This window comes from Neolamprologus brichardi, chromosome 6 (assembly GCF_056152115.1).
Source record: "Neolamprologus brichardi isolate AB-2024 chromosome 6, ASM5615211v1, whole genome shotgun sequence".
Taxonomy (NCBI): Eukaryota; Metazoa; Chordata; class Actinopteri; order Cichliformes; family Cichlidae; genus Neolamprologus; species Neolamprologus brichardi.
This window is the reverse complement of record NC_142109.1, coordinates 25,811,301-25,824,439: the sequence shown is the minus strand read 5'-3', so window position 1 is coordinate 25,824,439 and position 13,139 is coordinate 25,811,301. Positions and strand designations below refer to the sequence as shown.

The 13,139-nt window shown below is 38.3% G+C and overlaps 1 protein-coding gene across 2 annotated transcripts in view; it reads left to right on the top strand.

Annotated features, from left to right (window-relative positions):
* rbm20 (RNA binding motif protein 20) overlaps nucleotides 1-13,139 on the top strand; it is a 47,414-nt gene that overhangs the window by 18,808 nt on the left and 15,467 nt on the right. For both annotated transcript variants that reach the window (XM_006790800.3, XM_035907636.2), the window contains exons 2-4: nucleotides 10,408-11,440; nucleotides 11,829-11,893; nucleotides 12,220-12,329. In XM_006790800.3, the coding sequence (XP_006790863.2) occupies nucleotides 10,408-11,440; nucleotides 11,829-11,893; nucleotides 12,220-12,329 (1,208 nt within the window). The remainder of the gene's footprint in view (nucleotides 1-10,407; nucleotides 11,441-11,828; nucleotides 11,894-12,219; nucleotides 12,330-13,139) is intronic.

Sequence of the window (13,139 nt, the reverse complement as noted above, 5' to 3'; positions counted from 1 at the left end):
GACTGTATTTCTTACATAGTATATATCTTTATTTTAATTAAGGGAAATGGATCATTTTTTGTCTAACTGGTGCAAGTTTATGAAGTTTAGACTTTCCCTATGAGGTTTCCTTCCTTCTTTTCGCCAGCAGCAGCTCTGACAGCCAGCTGGATCGCTGATGTCACTCTGTCCAAAGTCCAAGCAAACTGACTCACCTGGCCCTCAGTACTCAGCACCCAGTTTGACACTCAGTGTCAGCAGATCCCAAGTAACCGAAGGGCTTTTCTTAGCTCTTGTCAGCACTGCTGAATCAAAACTAACCACAGAACATCCGATAGACTAGAAAAAATGGACAAGTGTTGATAAAGGTTTGGCATTACAATTCATGGGTTACTTGTCATAGGTTTGGGTTTTTTTTGTAAATTTAGTGAATAATGAGCACATTTTTTGTCATCAGTTGGCTAGTAAAAAAAAATTTGCATTCGCTTTAAGCAGGTGTCCCTTTAAAGTCCTTAAGTGGGCACCATGCCATGGGGGCTTTGACAACTAATTGCAGATTTCCTGCTAGGAAACATATTTTTTGGAGGGCTCTTAAAAGTCCACAGTTGGGAGACAGCTGTCAAGTAAGACTTTTGACCTGCATGTTTCTCCACGACTCCAGTATCCTACCAGCCTATGCCTGAAACAAGATCACCTTCAGCTACCGTGTGCATGTGAGAACTAACTCTCTTAACGTGTAGTTGCATATCTCCTGTTCACTTTTGGTGTAAGTCATTGATTTAAAGGTTTGTTTGTTGCTGATTAGCCTGGGCGTGGTGCATGCGATTGAAGTTGCCTCACAAACTTTAGTTTACATTTTAATATGACTTCATAAAACCCTGTGACTGATCCCCTGCATAAATCTGACCATTTTACAAGCATCACCAGAGAAACATGGTGTGGATCAAAGTGATGCCTTTGAGTGGATGTGTCAGCTTTACGGGGGTTGTGATGGGCCAGACCCTATGTCTCTGTGGCCGAGATACCACACCCGTTGCTAGAAACCTATAAATCAGGAACTACCATCTGTGCCAAATGTGGACGAAAGCAAGCTGACCCCGCTTCCTAGCACATATCTCACCATGTGACCGTCTTTCATTGCTTGATAGGCTGCATCTATTGGTGAAAAGTTAAATTAAGGTTCTGGAGTGTCAGTAACGATTTTTTTGCCCTATTAGGAAGAGCAGAGGTTACACGTGCTCCTCTTGATTAGTGTCTTGAGTCATGCATTCAGCAGTATCCACATATACGCATCTCTCCACATTCTGTCTGCATGTCACATCTGTGCAAGGGACTGGAAAGCCTTTGTTTCCCATTCCAAGGCTACCATACCACCATCATGGCATTTCATTATGAGGCACACTTTCTAAATCACTGCCTGCGAATGTAAACACTGTATGTCATATTCTAGGAACCTGGTAAGGACCTGTTAATTAAAATGAAAAGAGTGCCCTCATATGGCAAAATGATGAATCCTTATCAGACCACCTGGGGCTACTTATGTCGATATGTGGCACCACCTAGTGGACAGCAGAAAAAGTGTTTTGTAAGGAACCTACCTTGTAGGTCTTTTTACTAACAGTGTGTGGACAAAAAATAATGTCCCTTTTTAGTCAAAATGTTGTAAATTATTACATTTTATGGTAAAGATTGTGTGTAAGTGGAATTAGGCAAAAAAGATGACAACCCTGTCGGTTGGTACAGTCATCAGGAAATTAATACTTAAATATTAAGTCAGTGAAGCAGTAGAGACATGATTTAATGTGGATCTAATCCTAAACTGCTAAAGAAATTTCTAATCAGTAAAACAAAAAAATAGAAGTGACAAAAAACATAATTAATGTTTTGATAATATGCAGAATAAACATTACTTTTGCATTTTAATGAAATTAAAATCATCTGTGAATAGAGGAATAAAATAAATACCAGTGACAACCTTTTGTGTGATACTTCAGGCTTTTGTACTTCCAGCTACAGTTTTTAAAAAGTCTGATTTTCTAAGTTGTGCCACACTGTAAGAAAACAGCATCACAAGACATTGCAGCTGCAAGTACTTACAGAAAACGTTCTGAAGCTAAATCAAAACCTAAAGGAGACAAAATAAAATCTATGTTTAGTATAATTATCAGTTTGCTTTCTTTCTTCACTAACATACAATTTGTTTTTGCATTAGTCTGCTGGATCCAGTCAGAAAATGCAGTTGATTTAAATGTGTTAATAAACAGTACTTGAAAGATATTCTGCAACTTTTTTTGGTGAATTTTAACAATAATAATAATAATAATAATAATAATACGTTTACTACTATTAAAAAAATAATAGGGTTTTTTTTCTTGATAGTCATAAAGTATGGCAGTCAAACAAGCAGCTTGTTCTCTCCCTGCCATCTGGTTGTGACGCTAACAGATGGATTGACTATAAATCTCTCAAACTGAAGGCTCCTTGAGAGTTGGATGCATGTGTGCTTAGGTAAAGATTTTATTTGCAGCTGTAAAAAATGTACTGACCGCACTTTTCAGTAAACCCCAATAAAAAAAAGTAGGCTTACATATATTTTTACTTGAAAACTATTTTAATGTATATGTTTTTTGAAAATTTTATTTTATCTACAGTAGACTGGAGTATAGTGTCGTGTTTTAAACATGTGTTTTGCCTGACAAGCGATCAGGGGAGGACACAGAAATCTCTTTGTGGTTCAGTCAGGAAAAGCATCTAATGTGAAAATCTGTCAAATCAAATGTTCATGACCACCCGTGGTGACTTCTTATGAAAAAGGAAGCGAACAAAATGCATTATGCAATTCTAATGATCTGGTTTTAACTACGTGAATGCATAACAACACAAAAAAAAAAAAAAAAAAAAAAAAAAAAACTAAAAAAAACCAAAAGTAAATCAAAAGACAAATATTCTGAAAGTTTTATTTGTTGTACATGCCCAGACAGCACATTTGTAAAGTGAAAAAGTATATATAATTTTATAAATGTGCTTAAATGTGTATCTTTTTTTATAAATAGAGTTAAGTTGTATAAATATAAAAACAAATTGCAATATTATAGTCATGTAGCTGTAATGATGAACAACAAATAATTATTATTTTGTTTTATTTACATCATAAAATAAAAAAGACAACTTTTATTGTAGAAATGTAAATGTATTCAATTTTTTCACAGTGTTAATAAATCTTACAACAACAGCTTTTCTGGTTGCCGTGAGTTTCACACATACTTCACTTGTTTACCTGATATCTTTTGGAGAAAGCAGAAATTAGAGACGAGTCTTTGCCGATGAGTTTTTTTTTAGGCAAAACAAATTTTACATATGTGCACATTATGCCTTGATCCTTCCCCACATTTCAAGAAGCTAATGTTTTTTATTGTTAAAATCACAACATATGCATACCCTTCAGATTGGAGGTATTTGAATATGGATCTTTTTTGATTTATCAAATGTTTTGTTTGTTTGTTTGTTTGTTTTTACATCCGTGTTTTGCGTCGCAAAACTTCCCGATTCTGGTTTTGCTGATGCGAAACACGTATGAGGTAGTTGGTTGGTAGTCTTGACAGCTTTTACTGTTTTTTGTGACTTTGAACCTGACTCTTGACTCCACACCAAGCTTTACAGCTGCTATTGTGGAGGCAACAGATTCCGGATTGCACTGCATTACCCAAATGCCTTCTCTGTAAATACTTTCTCCTCCTATGTGCTGGTCTGCCCCGTCCTCACACACACATGCCGACCACTTGTGACTTTTCATCACACGCGTCTCTGCCTCTGCCTGTCCCGTTAACACAGGGAAGCAGCGTCACTCACGCTGGGGTAAAGACCTCTAGCGATGTTATGTTAGTGTACATGTGCTAGCATTAGTCAACATGTTAGTGGACAAAGATGCCGTCTCTGTTGCTGGGCAAAGGTCAGATTATTAAGAAGCAGTGCAGAGTTTAGCGTCAGAGGTGTAACTCGGACCTTCGCCGCCTAACTTTTCAAGGTTTGTGCATTTCTTCCAATACGTCAAGGTTTGCTTGTCAGTTTTGGCTCGTTGAGTGTATAGCAGCAAGTGTTGTCAGCTGCACGGAAGCAGGATTTATAGCTAATCGTGAAGATGCAACTGTTTTGGACAATGTTGCATTTTGCTGGATGTTTTACTGGACTCAGCGGATGACTATTCTTGAACCAAACCGGACCTGAACCCTTCCTCTAATTTGTTACTTCCTCCGATGAGGCTTTGTAGACAGACCAGATCAACGCTTAAGTTTTTGACTATGATGCTGTCTTCGAACTTAGAAATTGTGAGTTTTGCAGAGAGAACATGGTTGTTGTAGTTTGACATGTGGCCCAAACAACTGTGTTATTATTGTTTTTAAAATAGAACAGGAAGCAACTATCAGTCAAAGTTGCTTGGCAGCTGTTTTTGACTGATTTTTATGAATCTGCTGCTTTACGTATGCTTCTCAACACGAATGAAGTTTTAACTGGACGTTAGGATGTGGTCTTGTATTTGTATAACGCTTTGTTGAGCTGAATTAACAAAGAATCAGCGCTCCAGGTGCAGAATAGAGCTTACCTGACTTTTTTTTCTTTTAACATTCATATGAATTTTTCACTGAAATAATTAGAAATAATTAGATTCCTGAACTACAGTGAAAATGGAGGACATCATAATGCACAACGTATGTACCCCTGTCCACAAGGGGGGGGGGGGGGGGGGGGGGGGGGGGGAGAGCGAGAGAGAGAGAGAGAGAGAAGATATTTTCTTAATAAAATGGATTCGTATTGTTTTGGTTATTGGCATTTTAGATTGGTTTATATTATTAGAAACACCATATTTTCTGGTGTTAAGGAATGTATTTTCATTTGATTTTAAAATATGCTGATGACACTCAGCCTTTAATCTCTTTTTATTGTCCTTTTTTTTCTTTAGCAAAAAGGTCACTATGAGTCTTTATTATGTTTTTGTGACAGCTTATGGTTCCCTATCAGAAAAAAATGAATAAGTGAGCATGCATAGTTAGCAGCAAATTAACTTGCAAATGATGCCATATGAAAAAGTAGACATTCTTGTTTGATACCATCTGCCATCACTTTGCTCCTTAAGTTTATAAACAGCCGTAATTCTGATGTATATTCTCTCGAATTATGTATTTTTAAAATTAAACCTTGTGGGACGAAATAGAAACCTTTACATGTATTTATGTAGCTAAGAACACATGAAGCTATTCTGAAGACTGAGCTAATGCTGTCTGCTATGAATCTGTACTGCGACTCTGACTGTGAGAGGCTGTTTTCAGCGCGTCACTCAGAGCAGGGAACTGTAACAAATACACACCGAAAAACACACCGGCATACCACCTGAAACAAAATAAGAACACATCACAGCGGATGATTCAAATATATTCTATATTTGAATATTCAAATATAGAATAGAAAATACATGTGTGATGTTTTTATATATGATTTGCAACTGTTTTCTCTTTTGGATACTATAGTACAAGAGTGTGTTAGGATTGAAAATTGCACAGGCATGTTTCAAATCTAAGCTCTGTAGTCCATTTGAAAAGTTTGATAAATTGGTTATTTTAAACAGAAATGCATGTTTTTGTTTGCTTTTGCTGTTTTAAATGATTTGTCTTCAGATTAGATTTGTTTGTCACTTTATAACTTCCTATTTATGTTTCCTGTCAATTCCTGTAGTTATTAAATATTCTTGATATTCTTTTCCACTTTTCAATTAAATATAGAAAGTCACATTGAATGTTTATTCTATCTATCTATCTATCTGTCTGTCTGTCTGTCTGTCTGTCTATCTATCTATGAGAAAGATACAGAAACATATACGTATACATACATAGTGTTAAACCCTTCCCTTCCACAACTGGTTGAGGTTATTTTGACACCTATATTCCCTATCGTCATAACAAGATTAGCTTGAAGTGTCTGGCACACTGTGCCAGGAGCCCAAGAGTCCATATTAGCCTATTAAGGACACTGTGTATCATGATGGCAGAGGGTAACTCTAGTATTTATAGCTTTGAGTCATAAGCTGGAATGGTGTAAGTGTATCTCTCCATCAGCATGCTTGTTCACTTAAGAGTGTGTACAATCATCAGAAGAACTGGGAGCTGTGAATTGTCCAGGATGAGCAAAATATCATACGCACAGGTATTATAACTCCACAGACTGTACTGGATTACTTTGCTTTGTATATGTTGCAAATACATAAATTATTTCTTAACAAAGTTCCTAAGAGCTTTACAGACAAAGAACAATAAAAACAGTTGACTAAATTAGGGTAATAAGCCAAAAACACTGAGTATGACCAATAATTGGAAACAAAGTTATGCTGATGAACTAACTCATTGTGATGTACCACTTTGGACACATAATAAGTTAAATGAATGCTTTATTATCAGATTTGATTGAACTAGTAATCTTTTTTATGATTTGATGGTGTTATACATCAGCCATTACTCTTATACTGTAGAAAATACACCACCTTTAATACAATATTTCAACACAAAGTGTACTACAATATTCTCAAAGTCCAAAACAAACTCACAATGTTTCATTTGGAGAGGTGGGATTTTAGGACCACAGTATATACAGCAAGATGATTTATGGCTCAGTTGACGTGTGAGTGATGGCTGTGATATGACAAGTTTATGATGTGGCAATGTAATCACAAGACCATATCACAACTGAAGAAGCCAACAAGATGACAGACATGAAGGTGATAATCCTCTGCAAGATTCTGTTTCATAAATTAATGTTTGAAAATGCCTTTTGCCCTGTGTTTGTTTAGAACAACCAAAATCCATTTTATAATCTCTCACTTCTTATGCACAGTACTACCTTTTATGAAAAAATTACAAATAATCCAGATTCAAATGCTTCATAATTGCTGTAAACAAAGTTTTATGGCTGTCGCTTCTTTGTCTCTGACAGACTGTTTGCACAAATATTGAAGCAGTGGCCAGGCAGGCCGGTGTCAAGGGCTTAACATAGATGATGTGATGAATAGTCAAGTGGACTAAGTTTAGCTCTCCTGTAAGAGCATTCATCAGAAACTGAAAAGGCTGACCAGTGAAACAGGGTCATGGTACCTGTGGGTTGTGTTGTTCTATTACAACAGTTTGTGTTGTGTTGTTGTGTCTGTAAATAGATAGCTCAGGTGCTAACTTTCCAACATCTTTGTCAAAATTAAATGGAATTTATGTTTTACATGGATGAATAATGTTAAATCAAATATTAATATGCAAATATTACGATTAAAAATCATACAGGACTTAATTTACCTGCATAGTTTAGCTCATTTCAATGTTTGTGTTTTGTACTTGCGTTTGAACTCTGGCTACCCAAACTTTGATTTTTCTTGCTTTTCCCAGTGCTTTTTCTTTGCATTGTGATGCTATAATATCAGGAGGTGGAACATCATTTACATAAGTAATCAGCTGATTGAGCTCTACAAAGCCACACTGTAAGGTCCCAAATCCTCAAAGATAATTCCCTGTGAATGCAAGGCTGCGGCCAAGATGGAGAGTAAGGTCTAGAAAGTCTAATCTCTTTCTTCAGTTTGTTTCTTTTGAGAAATTGAGATGGTAGCTGCACTGACTAAGACCCAGAGGGACGTTGGGATTGTAGGATCACGTGCTTTACTGAGATATTTTTGCAGGAAAATCTTCCAAAGAGGCAGACTGGCAAGAGGAAAGGTGTGAGGATTGCAGTACTTGTGATGTAGGATTAACAGATGATGGTATTCTAGACATGTTAATGTGAACTGCTTGCTGCGAGGCTCCAATCATGTCATTGGTCGAGGGAGTTCACATGTGTTGCTGCTGCTTGCATCCCGGTTGGGGCAGATCGAGTATGTGAACGCATTAGTTGTATTCAAACGGACAATACCCGACTACTTTAGGAGACACTCATGATACACACTGAGCCCGCTTCATATGCTGTGAGTAGGATATCACAGGTTGCTAATGGAGGTCTGCAGAGACCTTTTAAGGGTTTTTCTGTGTTCTGTGAGCATGAACATGAAATGAGCTCCCTGGTTAACTGCAAAATGGAGCAAACTGACTTCTGTGGGGACAACACAATCAGTACCAAGACAGTGTGATTTTTGGACTTTATCAGCTCTTTATCACCTGTAAAAGCTGCTAAATATGAAGAACTGAGCCTTCAGAAATTGACAAAGAGACACGACAGGGAGATTTTCAGGAGATGTGCAGATGTGTCAGTACACGTGGCCATCATCATGGGAATACCTCAGTGGATTGTCTTCTTACCTTTCTGTTTCATCCTTGCACCTTGGACTTAATAAAAGAATACATGACATTTCCTGTGCTGTCAGCAATGGACTGGAGATGTGTTAGTATTGAGAACTCATGGACCACTTTGAAATATATGCTGCTTTAAATGGATATAACATTGCTTTAATTATGCTAGTATATGTGCCATAGAGATGTAATAAACTTTCAAAAGGTTTCAAAATTAAATTGATGAACAGGTCTTAACAGGTTAAAACATAGTGTCTGTGTCCATTTGCACACTGATTAGCCACAATGTTTATACTGTAGGTCCTGAAAAACAACTGTGACCCGTTGGGGTATGGAAATGAACCTGGCAGGAGACCTGATAGTTTTAGGTTGGGACCTTTGGGAATTATGTTTGATTTAAGACATTGTTTCAATGCATAAGCAGATGGGAATCTGCTTATCTGTCATGGTCCTGGGTCGTTGACCCAGTGTTTTGAGTTTATTGTTATTATTTTCCAGTTTCTGCTGTTTTGGATTTGTTCTTATGGTTTGAGTTGTGTGTTTAGTGTTTCTATCATCCCTACTTGTGTCCTTCCTCTGTGTTCTGTTCGTGTCCCCGAGTTGGTGTTGTGAAACAGTCTGTGAGTTTCCTGTTTTACTTTGTAGGTTTGTGTCTCGTTATGCCCATTAGTTCCAGCTGTGTCCCCTCCTGTGTGCCATTTCCTGATTACCTGGTGTGTGTATTTATACTGCGTGTCTGCCTGTGCTCCTCGTCTCGTCGTCTGCATTTCTCTGCATAATTTTGGTATGTCTCTGTGTCTCTCTGTTCCTCGCTTTGTGTCCTCTGTTTGTGTTAGTTTCACCAGTTTAGGTTTATGTTTAGTTCTGCCCTCACCTTGGATCTTTCACCTTAAATAAATCTCCACCTGCATCTCCACTGCCATCTGCATCTTGGGTCCTCTTCCATTCCACCACACGACTGCTGCCCAGCCGTGACATTATCAGAAGCAAAATGCTGTGTAATTACATTGTTTGGTTTGCCTTAATCCCAGCAGCAATGACAACAGGCTAATGGCAGTGCTAAACTCTCATTTTCTGGTTTATTGCTTGTGAGATTTTCCACGTGTGCAGATATTAGCTGTGGGGCACTTAAGTGTGTAAACATTTAAAGCTGAAACTTTGAAACTTTAAATCAGCCAATATCAGCAAGAAAAGAAAAACTGAAGTATCTGATAAATCTTTCTTTGTAATACCAGTGATATATGGTATTAGTTAGTGTAATGAAAGCTAACCAAAAATTAGCTGCCGGTAGGCATTAAGCCAAGCACAATATCAGTGCTTATTAAGCTGTTGCAAAGGACTGTGCACACTGTGCAAAATGTGTCTTTATTTGGTATCAGTACACAACATTTGCAAATCAAATTTAAAAGAAAATGCTCTGTACACAAGACCCTGTGTGATGCAAACTGTAGAGCATTGGTTGTTACTTATATATAGGTGTGGTAAATAATATGTGTACACATATCAATCCAGATATTGAGCCAGTATTGTTATCGGAGCAATACTAGCAAGATTGAATCGATGGTTTAGTGAAAGCTGTGTTTTATTTTGTGAACTAAATATTCTGAAAAGTAAAAAATGCTTTAGTGATATTTAAAATGTGTTCAGAATTTGCAAACTGGTGATGATTCATGTCATAAATCATGACACAGCTCTCTGCTCTACATAAGCTGCTTTTTAAGTTAAAAGTATATATATTGGTTCTTGGTATTAGCAAAACTCACTGTGTCTTTACTTGGTATTGGATTGCTACCAAACATTGCAGTATTGCAAATCACTAGTAAATAATTATGAAGCTATAAAAGAAAATGGTCTGAAAATATCATAAAAATCACAGTATTGGCCACACATTTTATTAGAAATGAAAAACATGTGTAATGTGTAATTGACACTTTACAGACAGTTGTAGACTAAATCCACCATTTTTAATGAAGAGCAGAGCAAAGATCTGTTCTGTAGCCTATAAGTATCAGTTAAATATGCCCAAATCTTCAGAAACAGGCTTAGAATCATAGGCAAGGTTAATAGATTAGATCTTTGAGGTTCCTAAAAAACATCTGTGATCTTTTGTACCCTGCAGCATCACTTCGGGACCTTTGGACGGTGTTGACAATAAGGGTCTCCAGTTGGGTGTCCAGTCGCAGACAGGTCCTCAGCAGCAAAACCAGCAGCTCCTCTTGACTCCAGCCAGCCTCCAACTCGCTCAGCTCCAGGCCCAGCTTACCCTCCATCGCCTGAAACTGGCTCAGGAAGGCAACACAGCTGCTGCGGCCACTGTTCTCAATCAGGTTCTCTCCAATGTCAACATGTCTCAGCCCTTGTTTAATCAGTTACGGACTTCAACTATGGTTGGAAGTCAACAGAGTGCCTTCCCCACAGGAGTTCTAGGTTTCCCCTCTTCAAATTCAGCCTTGGGAGCCTTGGTCAGTGGGGGATTCAACCAAAATTCAGGCAATGTTAGGCTGAACCATCCTTGTGGAGGAGACGCGATGGCTCAACAGGGCAATGAGTATGGGAAAAAGTCTGGGTCGACTTACCCCTCTGACACAGACAGACGACTTCAGTACAACTTATCTGGAGGGACATCTGCAGCATCAGCCACTGCTGGTAACGGGCTGTCCACAGTTATCAATACTCAGGCAAATAACATGACCAACGTTGGTCTTCAGCGAGATTTCTATAGGCAGGATATGCAAGTACAACAAGCTGGGTTTAGTGAGCAGAAAATGAACATTTTTAACTCAATGGGACATAAAGAGCAATGGCAAGGTCAAACCAACTTGTCTCACACCGGTATGGTGGATGTGGGTTCTAATCCTCCCCCTGCGTGGACACCAGCTGGACAGCCGGCTCGGCCTAGGACTGAACTATATAACCCAGAGGAGCCAACCCGTGATACGAAGTTAAACTGCAATAGTGCAGCAGTTTCCTCTTTTGGTTCAAGTGGCATGCAGGCTTTAGGACTCTACCAGCACCTGCACGGAAAAGAGGAAGCTTTATCGTCAGGTACCAGGACACTTCAGCATTATCAAGTCAATGATTACCATGCTGTTACACCCACTCAGCTGCCACACCAGTGTAGCATTTGTGACAAGAAGGTCTACAACCTAAAGGTGAGCAAACTGATGAGTGTAAATCTTAGCACGTGACCATTATATGAATCTATGCATTTGTATATTTGAAACAGGAACAGAACAGTTAGTTTTCTTGAACTAAAACACAAGTTTGTGCGTTGCTTTGAGGATTTTACAAAATTTAAACAAGTCCTGACTTTCTGTAAGAGCATTAAGCAGATATTAAGAATAGCTAATATACAGTAGTTAAGTATTTTTGTTCGATGGCCTCTAAGTCCATGATGGTGTCTCTTTAATTGGTTTCAGCCATGAGGTTATACAAAGGGTAGCTAAGAGCCACTAAGGGAGGGCAAGTATTGGGCTTCCTGTGTCTAAACTGTTTGAGTCTACATGTTCAGACAGTGTTTATGTGTGTGCGTGTGTTTAGGACTGGGAACAGCACGTGAAGGGAAAGCTACACCTCCAGAATCGAATGTTGTATGCAAATGACGGGTGAGTCATTTACAACTCCAAAAATTCACTGCACAGAGTCTAAATTAGACTATCATTGATGACTGAGGACGTTCAGTAAGCCTCTGTGTTGATGTGATTTGTTGTGGTTTTTGTTTTGCCGAGTTTCAGACTTTTTACACAGCTTTAAAACGATGTCGATCAATTCAGAGCAAACCTCTTTTAGCAGTTGGAAATATGTTAGTTTCCTTTTCCTTGCTTCTTATGCAGCTGTCTTAATCTTTCTATGAATATGAGCTCTGTCATAAGATATGAGCAAGCAAGGCAGGGGAGAGGCAGCTAAAATCAGCCGTCTCTGATTGTTGCAGTTCAGCGGTGGTATCAGCTGGAGCTACTCACTATGCTGTCAGCAGGCCTTCTGATGGAGGTCTGAACCCCGCAGGAACGAACCCCATAGTCTGTTCTGCTGCGAGTCAAGGTAGGATAACCCACCACCAACACCACCAGCTGTGTATCTCCTTACATTAGCGCAAAGTGTAAAACATCAGTCTTAACTCCTGCTGTAAGAGTGATATTTTACTCATCACTTGATTATGAGAAACGGGGTATTTTTAGGACATGAGGCAGCATGTTTTTAGAGTTGAACACTTCTTATTTTAACACATTGAAGTGCCGCTGGCAGTTAGCACGAAGTGTTTTGAAGTCCTAAAACAGTGCTGCACCGTGCCAAATCATCTTTTTTTGTACATGCTGGAGGAGTAGCAGTAAACACAACAAAGCCGAAGACTTCTACGCACTGCTTTTCTGACAAACTGTCTTGATCCTATTATATATGCTTAATGCATTCACTTATGTATAATTACTAACTACAAACTGCCAACAAGCCCATACAGCATTAATAATATTTGTGCCTAATTAACTAACACAATTTTTATTGGATGAGTAATCTGTTAGAAGATCTCGGTCTCAGTATTGTATTCCCATTGCTTGGAAGGATGGTGAAGAAATGTCTTTAAATAAAATGGAAACAATGTGTTTTGAGCTACCCAAGACTGGGTAGCTGTTTGAACTATGCTAGTACTGTGTGCCAATTTCCAATAGTTCTGAGGTCATTCCATCATAGTTACAGCTCCTATGGCACATTCAACCAATTTTAAATTTAGACAATCTTCTCTTTAGGGTTTAAATAAATCTGAAGCTAACATTTGGATATCTATTGTGTAGGGGTGGGGGGAAAAATCGATACTGTGTAGTATCGTGATAATTTGTTTGCTAATAATGTATCGAT